The 24,282-nt window shown below is 48.3% G+C and overlaps 1 protein-coding gene across 1 annotated transcript; it reads left to right on the plus strand.

The window, feature by feature from the left end:
• The first annotated feature begins 1,164 nt into the window (after window positions 1-1,164).
• Window positions 1,165-23,985, plus strand: VSTM5 (V-set and transmembrane domain containing 5). The gene is made up of 4 exons (XM_084781291.1): window positions 1,165-1,498; window positions 19,462-19,788; window positions 19,883-20,023; window positions 20,466-23,985. The coding sequence occupies exons 1-4, from the start codon at window positions 1,411-1,413 to the stop codon at window positions 20,507-20,509; spliced, it is 600 nt and encodes a 199-aa protein (XP_084637417.1). The 5' UTR covers window positions 1,165-1,410; the 3' UTR covers window positions 20,510-23,985.
• Window positions 23,986-24,282: the final 297 nt, after the last annotated feature.

Genomic DNA, 24,282 nt, shown 5'->3' on the forward strand with positions numbered 1-24,282 from the left:
AAGTTGACTGTAATTAGCCTCAAGATGGGAAGACCTGGGGGTTTCAATGATGAGGCTAAAGTTAGAGGCTGCAATGCCGTTTCATGGGGGGCAAAGGGCATAACGCTTTGTTTGCTGTACTCTAAACTCCAACCAAGGTGTGCCCTCCCTGCTATAGGCTTAGAGGCTTTGGGACCCACCAGTGGTGAATTGAAATCCACAGAATTATGAGGAAAAATAAATCTTTCCTTGTTATTAAAAAAAAAAAGTTGTTTGTGTTTTGTGAGCCTTCTTTCTCCTGTCAAGAAAGAAGGCCTCAATCTGAAGGAAACAGCTACACAACAGGCAAGAGGCAGCGGTGGCCTGTTTTGTCCCTTTAACCAGGAAAGAAACCTTTCCCAGAGACTCAGAGCAGGCTTCCCTGTTCCCTGTTCCCTGATTGCAAGGGAGGTGAGAAAATCCAGTTCTGACAGAGTAGAGTAGAATGCCAAGAAGCACAACTAGCTTGGACCACTGTTCGTTTCCCCCACCTCCTGTATCTTTACACACCATCACATCCCTCTTAGAGGCCAGTTGCTCTGAGCCCTACAGCATCCTGGTTCCTCGTTTAACAGCAATGGGCAGACTATATAGTGGTTGGTGGTTGTTTCTTGGCCCCACCCACCCCCATACTAGGATTCCTAAAGTACCTAGTCACTAGTCATTCTTGTGGCTTCCAGAATACTGGGATTACAGTCGGGACCAGTGCTTGTATCTCTAGTTCAGTTCAGACATCATTCAACCACTGTCCTGTAAGAGACCAAAATGCCCACCTGAGTCAGATCCTGTGTAGTAAGCAACTTTCAGAGCCCTTTCATGGATGGATGGATGGATGGATGGATGGATGGATGGACGGACGGCATGAGTTTACTCTACCCAGAGCCAGCCTGTGTCCTCCTGTCTCCTTTCATTCCTCACACCCCAGGCTGTAACTTGGCTTTCCTAAAAGCCTCCCCCTTGCCCACGAAGTCCTCAGATTGTCTCTTTGGGTCCTTGGGCAGCAGCTAGCACTAGCTGCCTCCCAGCTCTGAACCTTGAATTGGTACAGTGGGTGTGCCCCTCAGGAAATTGCTCATTATTTGCCATTAGTGCCTCTGAGTTGAGTACCTTCCCATTATCCCTTATCTTTCCATATTCATAGCCCTTCCTTCTCTCACTCCTCCCTCCCTCTTCCCTTCCTCCTTTCTTCCCTCTCTCTTGGGAACTGGTTGAACCAGAGTACAACTCGCTCATCTGCCTCCGGCAGAGCAGCTGCAGGAGGTGAGACATGCAGAGCAGCTGAGCTGAGTCAAGGGAGGCTAGGCTGGCGCGCTGCGGGACACCAAGGGCGAGCAGTTGGCCCCGTCGCCTCCCGGAGGCCCATGCGGAGCCAATACAGCCCGCGACTCGCTCATGAGACCGCCGTGGTGCGGGAGGAGGACCCGCGGCATCCCGCTGGGGCTGCTCGCGCTCTGGGTGGCTGCCGCCCGCTGCCTGCAGAGTAAGTACCTGACCCGGAGAAACCTCGCAGGTGGGAGCGACATGGCGGGTGGGAACCACGTCGCTGAAAGAGGCCACCCGTTCGGTGCCGCGGTGATACCGGCTAGGGTCACTTCGCCTCCAGGCCGGCGGGGAGCGGCTGGAGAGTCCTAGGCCGCTGCTGTGACTGGAGCAGGAAACCGGCCTGGAGACAACACGCTCCCGACCGGGGCCAGCAATTTCTATTTTCTTTCTGGAAATAATGAGGCTGCAAACCCTAAGGACGCTCACCCCCCGCTAGCTTCTGATGGTAGACATCTTCTATGGGTTTTCCTGGATCCTATGGGCCACCCTTAACCTGCCGCCGACTTTCAGGTAGCCTAAGGCTAAGAAAAAGAGGTCCTGGGGTTCGTTGGAGAGTAAGACCAAAGAAGGGGCAGGTGAGCCAGTGCTAGGAGCCCTGTGCGTCAGAGTGTAGCACACACACACCATTACCTATAGACACAATAGATTATAGTGCAATTTTACTCTCTTGTTCAAGGACTAGCATTGTTACCATTCCCACCTTACAGATCAGTCAACGGAGGTTTAGAGGGGACCTGAGTGGGGCGACTGGGGTTGAGAGGGCTGAGAGAGCCCGCCTTTTATCAAACCCTTCCGTCCACAGATCCTTGGCCTCTACCAACTTCCTAAACCATTCAGTGCTCAGAACAGCCTTATAAAATGAGAGCCCCCCCCCCTTTTTATTTCTGCGTTCTACAAGTACTGAAACTGAGGCACAGGAAAGCCATGCTGCCTGAACAAGGTGAAAGACTCAGTGTGTCGGTATGTCGTAAAGGGAGGGCTCAAACTGAGCCTCTAGGGATTTTCTTAGAGACCAGCATTTGGTGTTGGCAAGACTCCCTGAGAGTGGGGGTGGAGGTGGGCATGGGGTGGGGGTGGGGCAGCTGTTGCTCCTACAGCCAGGGAGCAGGGCAGAGGTGGTTGTTAAGCCAACAGTTAGGAATCTTGGCAATGACTTTTCTCGCTGTCTTTCAAGCCCCAAGCACAAATTGGCAGTCACCATTCTTTTTTTTTTTTTTTTTTAGACAGGGTTTCACTGTGTAGCCTTGGCTGTCCTGGACTCACTTTGTAGACTAGGCTGGCCTCGAACTCACAGAGATCCGCCTGCCTCTGCCTCCCAAGTGCTAGGATTACAGTCACCATTCTTGCTCTTGGTACGTATGTCTGTGACGATGAGGAGGTCCAGACACTGTTTCGCCCTCCAGGAAGCAGGCTATGGCAGATACAGAGGGCATTTATTTTTCCTTTGAAGTAGCCTCTGCAGGAGGTAGGTGCCGCCTTCTGGGACACTTAGCAACTCCGGATTTGGAAAACCAGAGCACTCTATCTAAAGGAATCACACTTAACCTGGACCTAGCGGTTGGATAGGAGCCACTATGACAGTGTGATGGAGAAAATACAGAATGTTCCCGACAAGTAACAGGTGAAAGTTTGCGTCACCTGGTGACCGTGGGCAGCACCAGCCTTTCTAATCAGTCCCTGGTGTTGGCCCCATACTAACCAGTAGCCCTTCTTTTCAAATGATGAGTGGGCGTGAACCTGCCCGGATATGGTCTGTGCTGGAGGCCAACCCCAGCTGTGCGTGAGCCTGTCTGCTTCTCACCAGCTCTCTGCGTCCTTTGCCGCCCCAGCTTCTGCCCAGCTTCAGTGCAGGGCTAGGATATAGCTCCATGGCGGAGCTCTCTTCTAGCATGAGCAAACCTGGGGCTTGGCACCTAACACTGTTCCAAAAAAAGATAACAATATAGAAGAAGAAAGAAAATGAGAAAAGACACTTCATTCCAAAAATCCTGTGTTAAAACTTTGCCCCCAAGCACAAGACTCCTGTACTTGGAAGCCTTTTCTCTATAAATGGTAGTGTTATAGACTAAAATTATGGGCTCCAAAGGCATTGGCTGGAACCATTGGATGTGATGTCTTTGGAGTCCGAGTCAGGCCCTTCATGGGAAGTTAGAACGACTGTGGTGAGATTAGCATCCTTATCAAAGAGAGATCAGAGCTCTTCCTCTGCGGGTGAGAACACGGTGAGCAACTTAATTAGCCATGAACAGGGCATGAACAGGGGATTCCCTAAACTATAACTCTGTTGCCAGTGCGATGGCTCAGCGGGTAAAGGCACTTCTCCCCAGTCTTGGAGACCTGGGTTTGATCCCTGGAGCCCACAGGTGAAAAGAGAACTGACTCATGTGAGGCCGTTCTGTGACTTCCACAGACTTCGTGGCACACATAAATAAATAATAAATAAATGTGAAAATACTGTTTCAAAAAGATTTATTTATTTATGCATTTATTTATTATGTATATGGTGCTCTGCCTGCATGTACATCTTCAGGCCAGAGGAGGGCATCAGATCCCATTATAGATGGTCGTGAGCCACCGTGTGGTTGCTGGGAATTGAACTCATGACCTCTGGAAGAGCAGTCAGTGCTCTTAACCACTGAGCCATCTCTCCAGCCCGTGAAGATACTTTTTAAGTAAAATAAAATATGACTGCATTAAATACTCAGGATCTTACACTTCCCCCCCCCCCAAAGCTGAGAGGAAATAAACGCCTGTTGTTTCAGTCATCCAGTCTGCAGAATCTTAACAACAGCTCAGACTAGAGAAACCATATCAAGAAATAGAGAGCTACAGTAATAAACACCTAAAGCTGTAGATGTCATTGTGCAAACAGGTACTGGGTGGAGGCTGGGGAGGTTTTGAGGAGTATACTAGAAACATGGGTTAGAACGGACGTTCGGGTGAGGTCTTACAGAGAAATCAGGAGTGTTCTTGGACCATAGAGAGAGAATCCCTGTGAAGTAGCAGAGATCCAGGCTGAGCTGCCTTTGTGTGTTAGTACTTTGGGGAAGGTAGAAGTCACTAGTGATGCAGTTGGTTATTTAGCTGAGGAGATTTCTAAGCAAAATGTTGAAGAAGGGGCTTGGTCCCTCCTGGCTACTTATAGCAAATCTGAGAGGGAGTAATGATTTGAGCTGGGTGTGGTGATTCATGCCTTGGATCCCAGCACTCAGGAGTTCAAGGCAGCCTGAGTTCTAGGCCAAGTAGGACTATATAGTGAGACCATGTTTTTCTTTTTTAAGTTGAATAACTAAACAAACAAATAAGCCATATCTTAAAGATTTGCCTGTAACATGCCTATAGGGGGAAAAGTTATAATAAAGGAGTATTAAGAAGAGAACAGCAAGGGTGTGGTGAGCAGCCTTGATAAGTGTGGGTGTGAACATAGGCACTAATCTGCCACCCCGACAGAAACATTGCCAAGCTGAACTGAAGGGGCCAGGACCAAATGAAGGAAGAATGTGGGTGTCTTAGGTCCAGCTTGACTGACTCAGGGAGCTATGCAACTGTAGACATGGTCTTCCCAACAGGAAAGTAAGCAAGACTGATTAAGAGGGCATTAGGAAAAAAATATAAAAAATAAAAAATAAAAATAAATAAAAGAGGTCATTAGGGCTTTCTTGGTATAAAGGAGAAAGGACAATGTTTCAGTGTCAACTGGTCAGATAGTGGACACAGGCCACCTGGAAGGACATCACAGGTCACCTTATTGTGTCTAAAAGCAGAGTATCCAACCAAAGAATCTATTTAGTCTTCACAGTGTGTCTTACTAAGCTTGGGTCCCACCATCCCCATCTTCCCTTCAGTGTCTTTCTAATAAAATGACAATTTCTGCCCTGTTCAGTGGTAGCCACATCATTGTATTTTGGAAAATGACACCTGTGTAGTTCCCAGTGCACAGCTAGAAAGAACCTTGCTTCAGGATTGTCCCTGGCATCTCACCATATCCGCCTTAGAGGACTTTTAAGTAAGACTTCAAAGTTAACTTGAGGGTTGACTCCAGAATGAGTTCAGACTTTCAAGACTACTGAGATAAAATAAGTCTTTTTTTTTTTAAGGTAGAATGGGTATGAGTCTGGGAGACCAGAAATGGAAGGTGTAGATTGAATGTGTCCTAACAAACTTAAATAAAGATGAGAATCAGCCTTCTCTCTCTTATGTCGGGCCAGCAAGATGATGACAGCCTGATGGCCAGGACGAGGATGTGTGGGAGCACATCAAGAACCACAGATGCTCTGGAAAGTAGGATTGTGGGGCAAAAGCATAGTCGTGGCATTAAGGTGGGCATACATTCTGAGACTTGCATCATCAGCTGATCTCAATGCGATGAGAACACCGTACACGGTGCTTACAGAAACCAGGGTGTCTCTGATGTTACCTGGAGGTGTGTTTTCATGAGTCACGATCACAAATGTGGTTCATAGTTGTGTGGTGTATGCCTGCGTTTATGTGCATAGCTAAAACAGGAAGAGAGAGAGAGAGTTGACAAGGTCAGAGTTTCAAAGTGACTTTCTCATTAACTGATTCACCAGCCTGCTAGATATCAATCAACTCTCTGGACGCAGGGGACACAGAGATGACAAAATGGATCAGAAAGGGATCTTGTCGACATGTTCAGCCAATTAAGAATGAATGTCACCCTTTCCACCTGCTGAGGAAGCCTGACCCTTGCTGACCCAGAGAAGTCCTGCTGCGAAGTCTTCCCAGATGGCAGAGAGAGACTTCTCAGAGGCTCCGTACCAGTCCCAGCCTTTAAGCCCTGAGTTCACAGGGCAAGGACAGTGAGGAAGGGAGCTCAGTGCTTCCCAAACCATGTTGTCCATTAGAACTCGCTTTACAAAGATGGGTGCAACAAAAACAAACACAAAAAAAAAACTTTGGGGGAAGGGGCCCAGAATGACTCTTGGTGCTTAAGAGCACCGGCTGCTCTTCCAAGAGGTTCAATTCCCAGCGCTTACATGGAGGCTCACAATCACTTGCAACTCCAGTCTGAGGGAAATCTAATGGTCTCTTCTGGCCTCCTCCATAGGTACCAGGTACACGTGTGATGCATATACATACATGAAGGCAAAGCATTCGTGCACATGAAATACAATAAAAACACATAAGTCATTTTTCAAAAGAAAAGCAGAGGCCTAACCCTGGCGCAGATCAGTACAACCAGCACTGCCAAGGGCAGGGACTAGACTGTGTGGTTCTGTGTTTGAGCTTCTCTGGCTAAAATGTAGCCAGGCAGAGCGTGTCTCTCCTGGACAATGTCCATCAGTCTGGTCCTAGGGGAAGAGCCAGCCAAGAAGTACTCAGGTGTCTCCTGCCTTTGTTTCGTTTCTTAGAATCTTGCTTATTGTGTGATTTCAGCCACCCAGACTTATAAAGACGTTCCCACGGGGCCTAGGGTAGGGAACAAGTCTCCTTTGCTTTGGTGTCACTTGTCTCAGAAGTTCTTGAACACTTACAGCGACTGGCCATCAGGAGCTGGAGATTCTGAGGGATCTCCTGGGAAAGTCTAATGCCAAGAGGGTCCCTAGCACTGGGCACTGAGATCGGGGCTCAGTTTGGAGTAGGGCGGATCCTCTTAAAGAGGAAGCCTTGAAGGCTGAGTAAGCAGGTAATCAGAGAAGGCTGGGCTGCCGGAATCACAGGGAGCCTCCTGGGCCTAGGCCAGAGAAGAGGAGATCATTGGTTAGCTATACTCGACTTTGTGGTCCTGTGTGTCAGTCTCCTGTCGCCCTCAGGCCTGTGTGGTACTTTCCCTGCTCAGTAAATCCATCATGGGAAAAAGTCACTTTCTAATCACTCTTCTCTCAGAATGCATGTCGTCATTAAGCAACGATGCTATGTGCTTCTTTCTTGATGCTATTTTCTGGGGGACTCAGGTTCAGGGATCCTCAGATCTGCCAAACACCAGACCAGTTCCCCATGAGTCCACAGCCACTTCCTCTTCCGCTCAACACCCTCCCAGTCAAGAAGACGGATGTTGGGAAGGTCCTGGATCTTGGGTGGAAGTTGCTGGACTAAACCCTAGTGCTACGGAAGGAGAGGGGCACAGCCCTGGACACTAAGCCCTGGTGAGGGGACCTAATGTGAAGCTCTTTTTGTCTGCTCCCCTCTGTGGACAACCTCATATTAATAAGACTGCTCCCCTAGGCTCCAGCCCAGGCCTGAAACAGAACCCTCTCCTCCCCTTTCCTTTCCCCATCATCCAGCCTTTGGCTAGATTTTTAGAGACAATCTTGAGTTACAACTTTTCTTCTTGGTTATAAGTGAGTTAGACACATTGTAGAGGCTTGAGAGGAAGGTGTGGAGAGAAATTATCCTCTGGTTAGAAGGTGTATTGGGGGAGTTATTGGATGTCACAGAGTGTACCAGGGTCCCAAACCCATAGAGGTTTCAGTTTCCCATTGGATGAAATGAGCTGTCAGCATTACAGAGGGGCGGGTGCTGGGGAGGGGCAGTCCCATTCATAATGGTTGATAAGTTCACTACAGTATGTGCATGTGGCTGGGTTGCCTTGGTTCCCAGGTAACAGAGGAAAGGGGGAAGGTCTGCAAGGTTACAGCAGGTGTTTCCTGTCAGCTCCCCACACCTGCACCTGGAGAAAGGCTGCAGCAGGTGTGGCCTGATCTGGAAGGCAACAACTCTTGATTATGAACAGGGTTAAAGTTCAGTTCAGTTCAGCAGCCCCTGTGACCTGGCCTGGCAGACAGATGGCATTTGAGACAGTCCTTGGAGAGGAAGAATAACCCTGAGACCAGGGAGGAGTGAGTTCAACTGAGGTTAAGGAGATAAAGCTCACTGGGGGAGTGGCCCAGAGTTTGGGGTGAATGGAATTGAGGGTGAGGAAGAAATCGTGGGAGACAGAGGAGGAAAAGAAAGTGGGAACCAGTATTGAGACCTTCCAGAGTCAAGGCGACTTGCCCTCGGGAAACTAAATACCCGCAAAGGCCTTGACTCTCGGAGACACTCAGCATCCCGCCCACCTTCCACAGCCGGGCCGCTTACCCAAGTCGTTCTGAACGGAACTCAAAGTTGAGGGGCGGATGGACTGCGAGGAACTCTGCTCCAGGCCTCTCTCAGCTTCCGCTGGCAATGTCTGGTTCTCTGGTGTGCCTTGGCTTGTGCCCATACCACCACCATGCCCTCACCTACCATCACATGTCGCTCTGGGTCTAGATCCGTCTTTTCCAAAAGACACCAGGTCAGTCGTGTCCAGGCCAATTGAGCCCACACAGATGACATCGTTTTAGCTTGATTGCCTCTGTACAGACACAATCTCTAAAGATCCTACAAAGACAGGCTAGGATGCCATCATATCTCTGGGGCACCCCATTTAAACTATTAACAGGCAGACAGGAAGCGTGGACCTCAGGGTAGGGCACAAGTCTGGAAGAGCCTCTTCAGTGCAGCCTCTGACTCCCACCAGCCCTTGCGAAGTCTGTTCTCACTCATCGCTCCACACTGTCAAGATAGCTCTGGTGGAGTCAGGGAATATATATATATATATATATATATATATATATATATATATATATATATATTTTTTTTTTTTTTTTTTTTAATCCAACAGAGAATGAGCGTAACACCCATGCTACATCACTGTTGTGGATGGAATCAGAACAGCCCTGGGTGAGAGGCAAAGAAACTCTGTGTCCCTGGATTTCATTTTTTTCTGGTAGGGGCCAGTTCTCCTCCTGGCAAAGTAGTCTTCTTTCACTTGTTGACTGGCAAGCCATAAAAATCCCAATGACAAATGAGGAGGAAACATCAGAGAGAGGTGAAGGGCTCTGTGCACAGTCACCCGACTAGGGTACCGTCAGACAAAACAGCTGGATACTTCTGCAAAATGCAGTACATAAGAACCAGCTGCCAAAGGGAGGAGGTAGCGGGAGGCCAAGGTAACAGGCGGGACTGCCTCACAGAACACATTCTTACTGAGTCTCAGAGACTGTAGATAGTGGGGCCCGTGAACCCGATGATGGGAGGCAGGGGGTTTACATGCTAAGCCTGACAAAGACTGGCTGGTGATATAGAGTTGGTAGAGTGCTTGCCCAACATATACAAAGCCCTGGGCTCAACTTCTAGCACAGTCTAGAATGGGCATAGGGGTCTGTGACTCTAACTTCTGCACTACAGTGGGAGAGCCAGGAGGATATGAGGTCCAAGGTCATCCTTGGCTATATAGTGATTTTTTTTTTTTTTTTTTTTGGTTTTTTGAGACAGGGTTTCTCTGTGTAGCCTTGGCTATCTTAGACTCACTTTGTAGTCCAGGCTGGCCTCGAACTCACAGCGATCCGCCTGCCTCTGCCTCCCGAGTGCTGGGATTAAAGGCGTGCACCACCACGCCCAGCCTATATAGTGATTTCAAGGACAACCTGGGCTACATGAGACCCTGTCTCAAAAAAGCAGGAGTAGGAGTAGACAAAGGAGGCCCAAGGCAAACTGGAATATACAAGGGCTTTCTCAACAAAAAGAAGAAAAGCAAACTATGAAACTGAGATGTCAGTCAAGAAGTAGCCTCAGGGTCAGGGAGCAGACCGGTGCACTTAGCTGACTGAATAGCTTTGTTCCTTCTGTAAGGCCTCCATAGTGTGCCAGTGTGAGCTGACGCCTAGGACGGGGTTGTAACTAAGATGGTTGCAGTCAGGTCAAGCTAGATCCTCCACTGGGGTCTTTTGCACTGGGGGTAACCCCTGTATTCCTCAGCAGCCATCTTGTCCCCTTTGCCCCCTCCTTTTGCTCCAGCTGACAGCCACTTTCACTCCCAGCTCTGTCCCTGTTTCCATAAGGCAAGGCATGCCCTGGAGCTCACCTCTTCTGTAAGGCTGCTGAGTGCCCCCATCAGAGCAGGAGCGGAAGTGTGCCTATTTTTCTTTGTTTTAAAAACCGTGAGGATTTTTCTGGCCGTGGTGGTGTATACCTTTAATTACAGTCGAGGGCAGGAGGATCTCTGTGAGTTCCAGGCCAGGTGGGGCAGCATAATGAGGCCTCATCTCAAAAAGGGGATGGGGATTTTTTTTTTTCCTGGTATGTTTGCCGCAGCCTGAGGTGCACAGCAAAGTGACTTCCGATTGGCATTCCTGTAGGCACCACTCACCCTTTACTTACAGGAGCATGGAGTCCTGGGCTGGCTGTAGCATTTGCAACTTTTCTTTGCGTCTTTCTAACACACCAGGCCTGTGAAGTGGCTATAGCCATTGCATCGAGGAGTTGAGGCCTAGTCAGTGGATTACCCATAACTTGGCCAAAGTCATGACAATAGCAAAGCGTAGGCTGGTACTGGAACCTACCTCTGCCCACTCATTCCCTTTTAAGGCTTTGAGTCCTGGTGGGATTCCCTGGGCTGGCCTCTGTATATGGCTGCCACCTGCAAGAAAGTAAGGTTCTGGGTTCTGCGGGAATCAACGGTGGGAGCAGGGGCCTGCATATGTGCATTCACATGTAGAACACGGGGCTCCTTGCTGTTTTCAGACACAGCAGGGGAAACAAATTAGGACCTGAGGTCTACACCAGAGCTAGCCGCGGGGGCCTGAGCTCTCCAGGCTTATTCAAGTCCCACATTGTGTACCCCCTACCTGCAGGCCAGCTGCATAACACGCTAAAAGGAAGGTCACTGCTCAGGGATGCCCAGCCACGTGCCAGGTGCTCTACAGGCTTCCTGAGGCTCAACAGAGACCAAGCAGGCTAAACCACAGTGGAAACGGGGAGAGATGTCGGGTGGTCACACAAGCAAGGCCACACAGGCTGAGAGAGGTATGGTAACGGAGAGGTGCCTGGAGAGAAGCGCGGGGTTGGGATAGGCTTTCTAAGCAGCCTTCCCCCTGTTTACAGCCAACAGTAATGCTTGAGTCTAACTTCTGGACACACCCCTAACAGCAGAATGTTATCAGGGTTCTTTTTCTTTGCCAGTCTGATAATGGCCGGAGTCATTGAACTCCTCACCTTTGGTTTCCTTGGACTGTGTCTGGCGCCCACAGATGCTATCCATAGGCTATTTCGGAATGATCTTTCTTTTTTTCTTTTTTCTTTTCTTTTCTTTCTTTTCTTTTTTTTCTTTTTTTTCTTTTTTTCTTTCTTTCTTTCTTTCTTTCTTTCTTTCTTTTTTTTTTTTTTTAGACAGGGTGTCTCTGTGTAGCCTTGGCTGTCCTGGACTCACTTTGTAGAACAGGCTGGCCTCGAACTCATAGCGATCCACTTGCTTCTGCCTCCTGACTGCTGGGATTAAAGACACCCGGCTGGAATGATTTTTCTTGTTGGGGTATGAATCCTGAGCTTTGGTGAAAGGGACAGCCTGGCAGCCTGCACCTAAGCCTATCTTTGTCCGGACTGTTTGGGTGACTTCTCAAACGCATGAGTTAGCAAAACGGTGAGAACTCCTGCTGGGTGGGTGAGCTGAACTTTGGTTTTTGCAAAACCGGACATAGATGAGCACTCAGTAGGACGAGGTACCCCGTAAACTGTGTGAGCATGTCAGCCGTTAACATGACTCTTGGCACCTTAAAATGACCAGCCAGCATTTGGTTGCCTTCACACCAAGGTATCGTCCAAATTCTGGCTTTGCCTGGGTGGCAGAAAGCAGCCAGGACAGGAGTTTTTGTTTTTGGTTTTGTTTTTGGTTTTGGTTTTGTTTTTGGTTTTGTTTTTGCTGCTTTAAACCGATGTCATTTTGGTCTCCTCAAATTATCAACAATTTGACGATCGGGACCTGGATGCAGTCATTCGTTCATCTTCAGAGTACACTTGGGCTCTAACAAGGTGCACAGCCCTGTGCTGGCTGCTAAAATGCTCCAAATGATAATCCTCAAGGCTGCTAAAAGGCTGGTGGTCTCCCAGCACACTAGTCTGTCAGTAACCCTAACAAACACAGAAAGCCCTCGGAGGTTAGAGCGCAAACGTGTCACCAGCTATCTCGCTAATCTTACAGCGATGACTTCTCGTATCTGAGGTCAGAGGCTCTGGAAATGTAGATAAGAAGAGGGTGGGAGGATTGTCACACACAGGGCACAGCTGCAAGGAAGCTCACCCTCATCGGTGACAGGCTATGTGGGTGTTGTTGCTTCTCATTCGAAAAGTGAAAGGAAAAAAAAAAGTCATGTTTCTCAGCTGGGTGTATAGACAGAAGGCTCAAGAGCTCAAGGCCAGTCTGGACAATATAAAACTTTGCCTCAAAAGCAAAACAAAAAATAAGAGAAACGATCTAAAATGATTCCATGAAAAACCTTGGCTTTTGGTACAAATCTGTAATACCAGCACTTAGAAGAAATGGGAAAGGGATCACTGCAAGATCAAGGCCAACCAGGGTCACAAGTGAATAGCTAGTGAGATTGATTGATTAATTAATTCATAGATGGGAGAGAGAGAGAGAGAAAGAGAGAGGGAGAGAGAGAGAGAGAGAGGTGGATTGAAAAATGATGGAACTTGGGAGGCAGAGGCAGGCAGATCAATGTGAGTTCGAGGCCAGCCTGGTCTACAAAGCGAGTCCAGGACAGCCAAGGCTACACAGAGAAGCCTTGTCTAGAAAAGCCAGAAAGAAAAATGATGGCTAGGTATATGATAGATAAATTGAGAAATGATAAATGGATGATTGTATATAGATATGGTTGATAGATTACAGATAAATAATAGAGGATAGGTAGATAGAGATAGAGAGAGATGATAAGCAAAAAGATGGTAGATAGTAGATGATAAATAGATTCAGAGATAATAAATGATAAATTGAAAGCTATATGGATGATGATAGATATTAGGTTACAGATAGCTGGATGACAGAAGGTAGATGACTGATAGGTTGTAGGTAGAGGATATATAAGTGATGATAGTGGGGCTGGAGAGATGGCTCAGAGGTTAAGAGCACAGTTTGTTGTTCCAGAGGTCCTGAGTTCAATTCCCAGCAACCACATAGTGACTCACAACCATCTATAAATGTGATCTGATGCCCTCTTCTGTCATGGAGGCAGAGCACTGTATATATAATAAATAAATATTTAAAAAAAATAAATGATGATAGTACATAAACAGGTAGATGATAGATAAATACTAATCAGTAAAATACATATATACACATACATGCATAGATACTAGATAGACAGATGCATAAGTAGATAGATGATAGATAGGATAATACATTTATACATTATATATATATATATATATACATACATACATACACACACACACACACACACACACACACACAGCTATAAAGTACACCAATCACAAAAAGCCTAGATTCTAGGCTGGAGAGACATTTCAGCAGCAAACTAGATGACCTGAGTTTGATTCGGAGAATCAACTCCCAGAAGGCTTACACACACACACACACACACACACACACACACACACACACACACACGTATGCACATGAAGTAAATACCAGTTCCTGCCCTCCCACACACTGGCTGTCAGACAAGCTTCATCTCCACAGTCACAAAGCAGCAGCCTTCCTGGGAGGAAAAGCAGACTATTCTCACTGTCACTCACGTACTCACTGACTCAACAAACCTCGATTGACCAGCCACCATGTACCTCAATGTGGGCGGAGCACAGGAGTCAGGCCCTCCAAGGCTGACTGGGAATTTGACCTCAGTTTTCTTATTTATTCCAGGACGGTAAACTCTGCCCCGTGTTCTTTGTTAAAGGATAACTGTGTCACCACACTGGCCTGAGAAAGAATGGTCAACAGTCATAGAGAGGGTCCTTAGGTAGCTGAAGTGTTCCAACCCTAGACAGCTTCTGTGGTTTGTATCAATATTTGGGATGAAGGGCAGCTTCCTAGAAAAGGCATCCTCGAATAGAGCACAGTGTGCTTCGAGGTAGACCTGCCAGAGGCTGGGAGCTGAGCTCTTTAATTCCCAACTGGAAGTGAGGTTAGCCAGGAAGAGCCTTTATACCTCGAGAGGCTGAGATCTGCCTGTGCATAGTGCCAGGCCAGACTTTGTCTCAAAGATTGGCCACGTGGCCACTGCCAGGTCTGCAGCATGGGATTCAAGAAGACCAGTAGCTCCGGGTGCTTTCCTTAGCACTACATTTCAGAGATCTCACTACTGACCCTCGGAGGTCTCCTCACCAGTGGGTCTTATCTTGGTGCCAGAAGCATCCATGTTTCTCCTTCTTTGGCTTTGAGACATGAGGGTCCTTGTTAATATGTAATCTGTTCAATAAAGTGCTGGGCACTCAGGAGGCAGAGGCAGGCAGATCAATGTGAGTTCAAGGCCAGCCTGGTCTACAAAGCAAGTCCAGGACAGACAAGGCTACACAGAGAAACCCTGTCTCGAAAAACACAAACACAAACAAACAAACAATCCCCTTGTTGGACCATCAACAAGAGCATCTTAAAGAGCATCCAACAGCCCTAAAGAAGCTCCCCCTGGCCAAATGTAAGCTAAATTGTCGGACATCTTACATGATAACAGAGTGTGGTGGGGTCAATTTGAAGAAATCCTTGAATCTGCAGGAACACGAAGAACACTCCATCCCTCTTGAATCTCAGACAGGATCTCCCTATGTAGCTCTGACTGGCCTGGAACTCATGATGTAGCTCAAGCTGGCCTGAAATTTTCCATGATTTTTGCCTCAGTTTCCTAGATTCTAGGATTATACGCCACTGTGCTCATCTTGGGGGGGGGGGGCAGGGAAGCTTTCTTGGGCTGGAGAGATGGCTCAGAGGTTAAGAGCACTCTTCCAGAGGTCCTGAGTTCAATTCCCAGCAACCACATGGTGGCTCACAACAATCTTTAATGAGATCTGCTGCCCTCTTCTGGCCTGGAGGCATACATGCAGGAAGAATCCTGTATACATAATAAATACTTAAAAAGAAAAATAAGTTTCTTTTTGCACTGGGGCTGATGGGGGAGGGGTATGCACACCCCATTGCATGTGTGAGGTTTGAGCATCTGGCTTCTATCTGGCTTGAGCATCTTCTTGAGAAATATCTTCTGGGTTTTTTTCCCCACAGAGCAGTACCAGCCAATAAACTTAGGAGAATGATAGAATTTAAAATATCATAGGTTCGCAGCTATAGCCATTTACGAAGTAGCTAAGAGACCTGCGCATGCCAAAACCTCCAGTGTGCACCAATGTTGCCTACCAAGGTGGTCATGTGGTCTCTAGAGAAAGAATGACATGCCAATCACAACCCAGGCCCTCTACCCATCTTAGCTCCCCCAGCCATGGGACAGACTTCCATTGCTCGTCTTCTGGACTGATGCAACATGAAAACCTCACATCTACAGTGGTTTTCCATTGTTTCCAAACAAATATAGAGTCAAATGTTTTAAAATATTGCCGTGAAGGTCTCACATCATTTTTTTCTTTTCTTTTTTTAAAAAAATATTTATTTATTATTATGTATACAGTGCTCTGCCAGAAGAGGGCACCAGGTCTCATTATAGATGGTGGTGAGGCACCATATGGTTGCTGGGAATTGAACTCATGGCCTCTGGAAGAGCAGCCTCACAGCATTTCTAAGGGGGAGAAGCTTTGCTGGATTATGGAAGACTAACAAGGTGTAAGGACCAAATGCAGCAAGTGGATTCCGCATAAGAACACAATGGGTCATTCTGTGAACAGCTAAGGAACTTTTTGGGTTTTTTTGTTTTTGTTTTTGTTTTTCGAGACTGGGTTTCTCTGTGTAGCCTGGGATGTCCGGGATTCTCTTTGTAGACCAGGTTGGCCTGGAACTCACAGTGATCCACCTGCCTCTGCCTCCCAAGTGCTGGGATTAAAGGTGTGCGCCACCACCACCCGGCTCAGCTAAAGAACTTTAATGATACACTCTACATTAGGAAGTAGTGTTGCTCATGGGGCTGGAGAGATAGCTCAGTGGGTAGAGGTGCTGGCCACCAATACTGACAACCTGTTTGATCCTGGGGTCCCATGCAGTAGAAGGAGAAAACTGACTCCCGGAAGTTGTCCTCTGACCCCCATGCATGCACTGTAGCACACATTACACACACACACACACACACACACACACACACACACACACACACACACATACACACACACACAAATAAATTAACATGTGCTAAGGAAATGGTGTTATTCCAAAGCTCAATCTCAGGGGTGGGTGATGGTGTGCATGTGTCTGAGAACACCTGCTTTTAGGTGAAGTCTCGGGGTGCCTGTAATGACTTTCTTATGGTTCAGTCCCTCAGACCACCCTGCTCTTCAAATGCCAATCAAAAGCATAGGTTGGGGCTGTAGAGATGGTGCGTCAGTTAAGAGCACTTGCTGCTTTTGCAGAGGGCAAAGGTTCAGTTGTCAGCAAGCACATAGCAGCTCACATCTGTAACTCCAGTCCCAAGAGGACTGACACCCTTTTGTGTCCCCTACGGTACCATATGCATGTGGTACATATACAAAAAATGCAGATGGCGGACTCACACAAAAGAAAAACAAATAAATCTGGGTTTTAAAAGTCCCAGGTCACGCCTCATGCCTTTGATTGCCTGGCCCAGTCTTTGTACCCAACTAGTTTGCTAGAACAATTCATAAGACACGTGGAGACACTTTCTTTACATCTACCCAATCACAGGGCACTTACCCAGGCTGCAGGTGTTGGGGGAGGGGGGCCTTCAGAACTTTTTACCCTTTCTATGTGAGCTGCCCTGTGGCCACCTGTGTTTGGCTCTCCAGAACTCTCAGAACACTGTCCTCAGGGCTCTGCAAATGCTTCTGCACGTGGTCATGGATGACTGATCACAGACCACTAGGGAGTAGCTTTACCACCTCTCAGCCCCTGTCCCCTCCCTGGAGGCTGGAAGTGGGACGTGATGGTCCAGCATTCCCGTCACCCCCTGTCTTCCTGGTGACCGGTCCCGTTTCTGAAACTCTAGGGATCGCCAGGCACCAGTTGTGTCATGTGAAGATAAAGAGGCTTTGTGTCACTTCCATGGCTCTGGGGGAGTCCACAGTCTTAGGAGCTGAGTAACAGGAAGCGGAGGCAGAAAGCAAATTGCATAATAGTATTAGAGGGAGAAAGTGAACGCGCTCCTGTTTCGTGGCAGAATTACTCTAGAAAGTCATTATTACTACTTTAAGATGTTTTGCTCTGTTTATTTACTTATTTTGTGTGGAGAAAGGTACAAATGCATGCACATACCATGGGGACTGCGTGGAGCTCAATGGACAACTCGAAAGCATCAGTTCTCTCTTACCATGTGGGTCTCAGGGACAGGACTCAGGCCATCAGGCTTTGTGAGAAGTCCCTTAACCCACTGAGCTATCTCTGTAACCGTACTACACCCCCCATACCCCCTTTTTTTAAAACATGAAATCCATTGCATTGTTTTAGTTACCTGCCAGGCCTGAGGAAATGGGTACAAGTGGGATCCTGTTATCAGTGGTAGAGAACAAAAGAAAGTGTCTGCAAACTTTACCCACAGGGTTACCTACAACCAGCAACATGTATCCAGGGCAGCTGGGCAGCCGAGGATGTTAGGTAATCAGGAAATAAAGGTGGAAACTAAGTGTCTTAGTTAGCCTTTCTATTGCTGGCATAAACCACTATGGTGATAAGTGATTTAGGAAGGAAAGAGTTTATTTCGCCCACAGTTCCCCATCACAGTCCATCTTTGAAGGAAGTCAGGTCAGGAGATCAAGGCAGGAACCAGGAGGCAGGAACCTGGAGGCAGGAACCTGGAGGCAGGAGCCGAAGCAGAGGCCACGTAGGAGGAGCTTGCTCGGCCTGCTTTCTCGTACACTCCAGAACCATTTCCAGAGGTGACACCACCCACAGTGATCTATCTGGGCTCTCCCACATCAATCATCAATCCAGAAAATGCACCACAGGCTTGCCCACAGTCTAATCTGATGGGGGTGGGGATTTCCTCAACTGCGATTCCCTCGTCCTAAATGACTCTGGCCTGTGTCAAGTCGACATAAAACTCGGCAGCACACCAGGCTTGGCTGCCAGGCTTGCACCCCGCCCCAGTCACTCTCCCATCATTAGCCTCCCTGTATGTGGGAGGCACCTGTCACATTCTGTCCCCTCCACCGCCAGCCACTGGCCTTATACTTGAGCCTAGATGTAAACGCTTGTGCTTTGAAGTCAGCTGCCCATGTGTAAACTTCAGCCCTGCAGGGGGACCCTGGGCAGACTTTGTAATCATGACGAGCCCGAGGCATAAGCACTGATTAACTGGCAGTGGATCATGGGAGGCTTCAACAGCATGGCCCTGGTGCATGGTGTGCTCTGTGCAGCACCGTTCCGCTTTAGTGCTTGTGAAGCACACGTGTACGCGGCCTAGGCATTGCTACTCCCTTACACACTCAGCAGAAATCTCTGCCTATCCATCCCCCAAGCCACATCGTTATGCACAGTTCCAAGTCCTTCCTAACACATGTCCTCCGTCACCCTTCTCTGTCCCCTTCTCTCTCTCCCTCCCTCTCTCTCTCTCTCTCTCTCTCTCTCTCTCTCTCTCTCTCTCTCTCTCTCACACACACAATAACCACCTGGTGGCCTCTCATTTCCACTCTTATCTGCCCCACCCACCCACACCCAACCCACCAACCCCCCTGTGCAGCCCCCAGGCTGGTGACCATAGCAGATATTAGCACCACTGTTGGGCTTAAGGCACTCTGTAGTTCCTATGCCCCCTGAGTTCCGAATACTGCCAGTACGGATTCCTGCCCAGTGCTCCAGCTTTTTCATGCCAAGCTCTGCCCAGTGTTTCTTGCCTTTTGTTGCTGTCCACCCTCAAACACACCCTGCTCGCCCTCCAGGACATGGACATCAGATCTCTTGTCGCCTCTGCCAAGAATGTCTACCTCATACTTTCCTTCACAGGGGCTTTCCCATTATGTCTGAGCTCAAATGCCATTTCCTTGGGGAAGTCTTCCCAAGTTGTGTGTGTCCCCCTCCACTGCTCACTGTTATCCTTGCTTATTGTTGTCAGTGCGCAGGCTTTTTTGTTGTTGTTGTTGTTTTATTGGTCTCCAGTATTCCACCACTTGCTGAATACAGAGCAGAGCTGGAGGGGTCTCTGTGTCTCCTCACCTGGCATGTAACAGGTGCTCAGTAAATGCTCATAAAGACACTGATGAGTATGTTGACTCAAGTAGGTTCCTATGTGTGTCCGACAGGTCAGGGCGTGTCACTGTACATTCCACAGTCAGCCATCAACGCCACTGTCCAAGAAGATATCCTGCTATCAGTGGACTATTCCTGCCATGGGGTGCCCACTATTGAGTGGAAGTACACATCTAACTGGGGTGTGCAGAGGATCGTGGAGTGGAAACCAGGGACCCCAGCCAATGTCTCCCACAGCCATAGAGACAGAGTCTGCACCTTTGACAATGGCTCCATCCAGCTTTTCAGTGTGGGCGTGAGGGATGCTGGCTGCTACGTCATCACTGTCACAGAGCACCCGGGGAGCAGCCAGTTTGGTACCATCGTGCTACGTGTGTCTGGTAAGAGAGCCCCAGGGCTCCTCAAGCTACAGACGCAGGTGGGCGACTTTGTGGTATTAAGAGAGACCTTGCCTTCCCTCCTGTCCCACCCCAGAGATCCGCTATGAAGACCTCCATTTCGTTGCTGTCTTCTTTGCTCTACTGGCCGCTGTGGCTGTGGTGCTAATCAGCCTCATGTGGGTTTGCAATCAGTGTGCGTACAAACTCCAAAGGAAGAGGAGATTCAAACTCAAAGGTAACGCCCCAGGCCCTGTGGTAATCCTTGCATGCTTTTTGAGGCCAGGATGGCACCTGTTACCTCATCCACACCAAGAAACCACTGTGTGACAGGTTTTCAATCTGTTGTCTCGTGTGTGTGTGTGTGTGTGTGTGTGTGTGTGCGCGCGCGCGCGCGCGCGCGCCAGAGGTCAATAGTAGGTGTCCACCTCAAGCACACCCCACCCCTTATTTTTAAGGCAGAATTTCTCTCTGACCTGGAGATCACTGATTTGCTAGACTAGCTGCCAATCATCCCTGAAATCTGCCTGTCTCCACCCATGCCTTGAACACTGGGATTTCAGATATGCTCCCTGTAATTTTTACATGGGTTCTCGGGCTCTGGACTCGGGTCTTTATGATTGTGCGTGTAACCAAGCGAGCCACCTCCCCAAGCCCTTGACTTGTCTTTTGCTTTGCAGAAAGCACCACTGAGGAGATTGAGATGAAAGGTGTCGAGTGTTAGCCAAGACTCTGCCCGATTACATTGCTACCTCAAGAGAAGAACAGTATTTTCCAATAGAAGGAACCAACTGAGCCAGTCCTTGCTGCAGCCACTCAGAAGCTGGTGAATCAGCTTCTGGAAGATGAGCAAACTGTGTGGAGCTGAAGGTGATGGCTTCCTTCTATAAGCCAGTTCTCGGACTTGCATGTAAGGCCAAGGAAAAGCTTAACTAAGACTTTCAACCAGGAGCTGTCCTTGGTTGGAGCTTCAGGGCCATGCTGACCCTTGACACAGGCAGGCACATACAACACAGCTGCCACATGCAATCCGGGGCTACGGCCACACACTGGCCTATTGGAGTCCCCATCTCTGGGGCCAGAGTGTCCACAGAGAGCCTGATGTGCAGCTGGCACTGGGACATGCTGTCTGTTCCTTTGTGCTCCTGCCTGGTCTGCAAACTGCGGCGTCCTCCACCTGCTTGTTTTACATCCCATAAATGCTGCTGTGGAGACAACATGAGCAGACCTGGGGCTCTTGGGGTGAACTGCACCTCCGGGGAGCAGCTGAGTGCGCCGAGGGACCAGCTGTGGGTGCAGGGAACAGAAGGCGTCTTTCTCATCCTTCCTTACTCAAAATCAACTGAGCAACCTAAACTTGGGTTAGTTTGAGAAAACGTGCATTAAGTTGATGGGTGGCACAACGGAAAAAAACTCTGTAAGGCTTCATCCTGTTTGGTCTCCAGATCCTGGGCTGAGGGGCATGTGGCATTCACCTACCTCATGTGGCATCAGGAGAAGCCAGCATTAGCCTCGATCTCTCAGAGTGAGAATCCTTGAAGGATCTGGAAAGCTATTTGGGAAAGTGCAATATTGCATAACAAAGGTTGAAATGCCCTGAGATAGGCCTAGGGAGATGGCTCAGCAGGTAAGAGCCCTTGCTGCTCCTGCACAGGGCCCACATTCACTTCAAGCACCAACATGGTGGCTTAAATCTTCTGTAACTCCAGTTCCAGCGGATCTAATGCCCTCTTCTGGCCTCCATGGGCACTGCATGCACACAGGGCACACATATATATGAAACAAAACACACAAACACACAAAATAAAAACGTAAAAAAAAAAATCAACCAAAAAAATTTCTTTTTTTTTTTCTTCAAGATAGGGTTTCTCTGTGTAGTCTTGGCTGTCCTAGACTCGATTTGTAGACCAGGCTGGCCTCGAACCCACAGCGATCCGCCTGCCTCTGCTTCTGCCTAGAATGCTAGGATTGAAGGCATGTGCCACCACACCTGGCTTTTGTTTTGTTTTGTTTTGTTTTGTTGTTTTAATAACCCAGGTTATCAGCTGAGCTTGGGGGCTGGGTCTCGGTTGGCCTTGGCTTTCACACTCTGAGGCTCTAGTTGTGTTTACCTGAAAGGCTCTTCTTCCCAGTTTCCAGTTGCCGAGCTCTGTCATCAAGGATTTGCTCCGTTCTTGGTTCTCATCCCCCGGCTGCCTATCAAAGCTACCCATCCCAGCTATGATGGAAACTGAGGTCACTAGCTGTGTGCAGGGCCTTGGCTGCAGATTCTGCACACAAAGGTAAAAGTGTGCTAGAACATTCCTTTCTTTCTCCTTCCTTTCAGGTCCCCAATGCCCATATGTTTTCTACTTCCCATGGGGTAGGTGAGGAATTGCTGCTAAAATTCCTTTCCTCTGGGAGATGAAAACAGTGACTACCTCTCCTCCTCAGGCCCCAGCAACAAAGCAAGGAGCAATTCCACCAAAGTCCACCCAGGAACCAATGAATTTATTAGGTTTCTTAGAGAGCACTGGGTGCAGGGATTTGGTGAGGATGGCTTCCTAATGGCTGCTTGGATGCAGCACCCTTTCTTCCCCCACATGCAATAGTGCAGAGCTGCATCTGTCTGGCTCAGGGGGTGGGGGGGGTTGGATACTCAGGGGAAATGTTCAGGATCCTCCCGTTTCCCTGCTCAAGGAGGGAGAGGAGACAGTCAACAGGCCCAGCAGAGCTGAAGCTGGATAGTAGTCCCATCCAACAGGCGTTATCTGAATGAGTCCCTTGGAAGCCATTCCTTAAAGACCAAGCCAAGAGCTTGCAGCAGGCTAGAGGGGGCTCAGATGGCACCTCAACACTTCCTGTATTCAGGTGCAGACACCCACCCCTGTGCCCCCTGTGCTAGCAGCAGTCTGAGGAAGCCGACCCTGGGCCAGGGCAGTTTCTACCCGTGTCAGGAAGAAGCAGGGTTAGGGCTGCCGGGAACAGGAAGCAAGGATACAAGCCTCCCAGAGGCCCTCAGTGCTGTGGGAGCCTGGGCTACACTACCCCCCCCCACACACACACACCCAGGGACTTGAATAGAGAGAAATGGAAGTGGACCCCAAGAGGATTCCACGGGCAAACCCATCTGCAAACCACACTGTCCTGGGCCAGTCTCATTCTCTCTGCCACCCTATTTGGAAAGGGGCTTTCCCGTGCTCTAAAGCTGCTGTTTTTAAACTCCAGTCTAAAGATTCATCTGTTGTTTTGTTTTTTTCTTTCTTTCTTTTTTTTTTTTTTAATATTTATTCATTTATTATGTATACAGTGCTCCAGCTGCATGTACACCTGCAGGCCAGAAGAGGGCATCAGATCACATTATAGATGGTTGTGAACCACCATGTGGTTGCTGGGAATTGAACTCAGGACCTCCGGAGGAATAGTCAGTATGCTTAACCTCTGAGCCTATTTTTTTCTTTTAAAGACAATATTAAATTATAGAGAATTACCAATGTAGTGTTAAATAAGTTGTTTCAGGGACTAAAAAAAATGTTTAAAGAGTTCTGAAAATAAGTCCACTCCCACCAAGAAGATAAATGCTGGGCCTGAGTGGTTAAGAGCGCTGGTCATTCTTCCTGAAGACCTAGGTTCGATTCCAGCTCACAGCTGTCTGTAACTCTAGTCCCAGGGGATTGGATGCTTTGTCTGGCCTCCTTGTGCACCAGGCATGCATGCAGTACAGCCAAAGGATGTAGGTGAAGTTTCCACTTGGTATAGAACACAACTGTCAAATAGAGTGGAGGGTCAGACAGATGTAAGTGACAACAGAGCTTACCACACTGGGACTATCAAAACAGTTTCATAACCTTAGAAAAACAAAACCTGTTGTGCTGTAGCCAGAAGACTGTTTTTGAAATGTGTGCTTCCAGAATTGTAACTAGTTCTTGAGGGTGGAGACCAGGAGATTGCCATGCCACACACTTCAGTGGCGTGTACCTTGCCCTGTAGAACATACTGGTGTCAGCCTGTGTTTTCTCAGAGTGTGAACCGAGACCTCAGGTTTAAATGGAGCAATACCACAGTAAGGAAAACATAGGGAGGTTGCCAGGATGTCTTGGCCAGGACAAGGCCTGAGGAGGATGTCATTCAGAGGGCTGGAGAAAGGTAAGCATGGACAGAGAAGATGGCCTGCAAATATTTCCTTCAGCAATCTCATATTTTGCCTGCTCTAGGACCTTTTTCCTGGCTAAACAAAGTAGACTTATTAAGTAATTCAGTTTCCTCGTTTTATTCTTCAACAATAGTTTTGATACCAATTAGAATGTCACAAGGGACAAATTGCCAAGGGACTCACAGAGGGCCCTCCCGCAAGGTAGGGAGAAGAGGCTGTGAGCAGACTGGACTATGTTCTGCGTCTCCTTGGCACACTCACTGCATTACTACCAGGTTTCTCAGTTTATGTCACTTTCCCCCCTGAAACAAGGTTTCATGCAGAGCAGGCTGACCTGAACTCTTGATCTTCCTGTCTTCAGCTCC

This window comes from Acomys minous (assembly GCF_964271855.1).
Source record: "Acomys minous genome assembly, chromosome: 5".
NCBI classification, from domain to species: domain Eukaryota; kingdom Metazoa; phylum Chordata; class Mammalia; order Rodentia; family Muridae; genus Acomys; species Acomys minous.